The sequence below is a fragment of the Condylura cristata genome, unplaced genomic scaffold (assembly GCF_000260355.1).
Source record: "Condylura cristata isolate star-nosed mole 26May11 unplaced genomic scaffold, ConCri1.0 scaffold00003, whole genome shotgun sequence".
NCBI lineage: Eukaryota > Metazoa > Chordata > Mammalia > Eulipotyphla > Talpidae > Condylura > Condylura cristata.
This window is the reverse complement of record NW_004567104.1, coordinates 71083113-71085531: the sequence shown is the minus strand read 5'-3', so window position 1 is coordinate 71085531 and position 2419 is coordinate 71083113. Positions and strand designations below refer to the sequence as shown.

Genomic DNA, 2419 nt, shown 5'->3' with positions numbered 1-2419 from the left:
ATCTATGAGGTCAGGCCGGATGGTGGGTGTCCCGTCAGGTCCAGGTACATGTTTGCGAGCGTTTGTCAAAACTAAGTCACGTTCAGCAGTCGTTAACAGCGCAGTAAGAAGCTGTTGGCAATCGTCCCAGGTAGGGTTATGGGAATGCATGACCGATATAATAAGTTCGGTCAACCTGGAAGGATCCTCAGAAAAGGGAGGGTTAAAGTTTTCCAATTATAAAGATCAGAAGAAGAGAAAGGCCAATACTGCAAAGTTGGCATCTGGCCTCCTTGACCATCTGGGAGGTTTGGACCAAAGGCTCAGAGGGGAAGAATGACAGCCTCTGGTCCTGGTCCCTGTTCTTCGGGTGCCCGGCCTCTGGTGCACGCCGCTAGACCCTTTGTCCGGGAGTCAGCAGGCGCAGGGACTGTCACCAGGCCCGAGGGCGGTTATGGTGGAGGTGGAGGGGGATCCTGCAAGAGAAGGGTTTCTTGGGAATCCTGCAGAACCTCAGGTGTTGTATTAGCAGACTCAGGAGGCGGATGCTGATGCTGAAAGTGCAAACACGGAAACAGAGGGTTGGGGGGGGGAGGGAGGGAGAAATGCTTTTACTCAGGGAGGGGGGTTTTCACATAGGTCCTGCCAAATCAGGATGTAAGTTTCCTGGTCCGGGTGTCCGAAGGGTTGAGGCTTGTAGATCGTGTTTTTAACCTGCAAGACAGACTAAAGGAAGATGAAAGGATCCCTGCGGTGGCCAACCAACTCCAGAAGTAGGCCATTCAGATGTACAATAAATAGGTTTGCCACTTCTGGCGTTTTGGATTAAGAGACAGGTTATGAGCTCTCTCTCTGACTTCCCACCAATGATTTAAAGTCAGCGAGAGAGGACTGCTAGCACTCTGGCCCATGTCTAGAATCTCGTCCCTGTGGAGGAAAAGGATTAAAAACAACCACAATGTCAAGGGAAAACTCGCAAGCGCAGTGCCCAAAGGGCGTTTGAAGAGAATACCAATATAATATAACCCGGCTGAGCCAGGGAACAATCAGACGTCAGTTGAAATAACTCACTTCAGAAGAGGGATCCAGGCGTCCCTGGTCCCCCACCACACCCGGAGCGTCCTCCAGGGTAATGGTCGTACCCGTTCCACACGTCTGCCGGATATCTGACCACAAAACCGTTCCCCGAACAAAGAGTTCAGAATTCAGAAGAAAGGCACCAGCCTACCTCGCAGTGACCTTTGTCGGCACTGTCCCCGGGAGGAATGGAATCTCGGTGGAACTTCCAAAATGTTGAGTCCAGAATTCCGATCCCCGAGGAAAAGCAGAAAGGACGAGAACAGAGACACTGAAATCCAGCAGAGGCAGGTTTATTCAGAAACCCACATGCCGGGGCTCAGCAGTACTCAAGACTGAGAGCCCGATTGATCACAGGCAGTAGTTTTATACATTTTACAATGCCCTTCCCCCAGCGGAATGCTCCCTCTGTGTTTCCTATTAAGACCGCCCACCCCCCCCAACTCCAGGAACTGATAAGCACATTCTTGGTAGGTGTGTTAAACATTTGTCTTAAGTCAACAGGCTCTAAACATTTGTCTTAAGTCAACAGGCTCTAAACCCTGGAAGGCAAAAGGCGCCAACTCTTTGTTGGGGCTGGCAAAACAAATGTTTTGACTTTCTGTTAAGTGTCTTTTAACAAAGAGAAGGCTATTCTACTGAGCACTTCTAATTGAATGCATGAAGGAATATGAGAACTACATTTTAAACTTCTTTAAATATAAAAGCTCAAGAATGCTGAATTTTGTTAGATTGAGTCACATTTTACACTCTGGTTTATTCTTGAATTACCAAATGACATCTCAAAAATGGACATGGAAGACAAATGGCAGAAGAATTCATTTATTAATAAGTCAAATCTGATCAAAAACTGCAAATCCTAGATTAATATTTCATTCTTTCAAATCTCTAACTTTGTACTTAGGGTCCTGCAAAGAATTAACTCTTGATGATAAATAACATGTTTAAAATTAAAAAAAATATACTAATATTTAATACTTTAAAAGAACATTATAACAAATTTCTGCTATCTCTTTTATATTCACCTTCAATGTAAACTTATATGGCAAATTCCAAGCATAATGTAATCTAAGGAATTTGTATTGGTACAGAAAAATATACTACAGATTTAAAACTGTCTGAAAAACTTTATCTAAGTATAAAATCTGGGCCAGCTAAGTGAATGGAAGATTTCCCTGAGAAATTCTCTATTAAACCAAATTTGAAGGTTTTTGGAAAATCAACATATATAAAGTTATGTAGTTCTGTTATAGGGCACCTCAATTCAGAGAGAGACACCCCTGAAGCCCCAAAATCTGCCTGCTCTAAGTGGGTTCTGCCATCCGCCGCAACAAGACAAAACATATAAAGCTTTAATGAAAAG

The 2419-nt window shown here is 44.3% G+C and overlaps 1 protein-coding gene across 1 annotated transcript in view; it reads right to left on the bottom strand.

Annotated features, from left to right (window-relative positions):
* Positions 1-150, bottom strand: part of LOC105854195 (endogenous retrovirus group K member 113 Pol protein-like) — a 4752-nt gene extending 4602 nt beyond the window's left edge. Inside the window, 1 exon segment of the mRNA XM_012730812.1 lies at positions 81-150. Coding sequence (XP_012586266.1) covers positions 81-150 — 70 coding nt within the window.
* Positions 151-2419: the final 2269 nt, after the last annotated feature.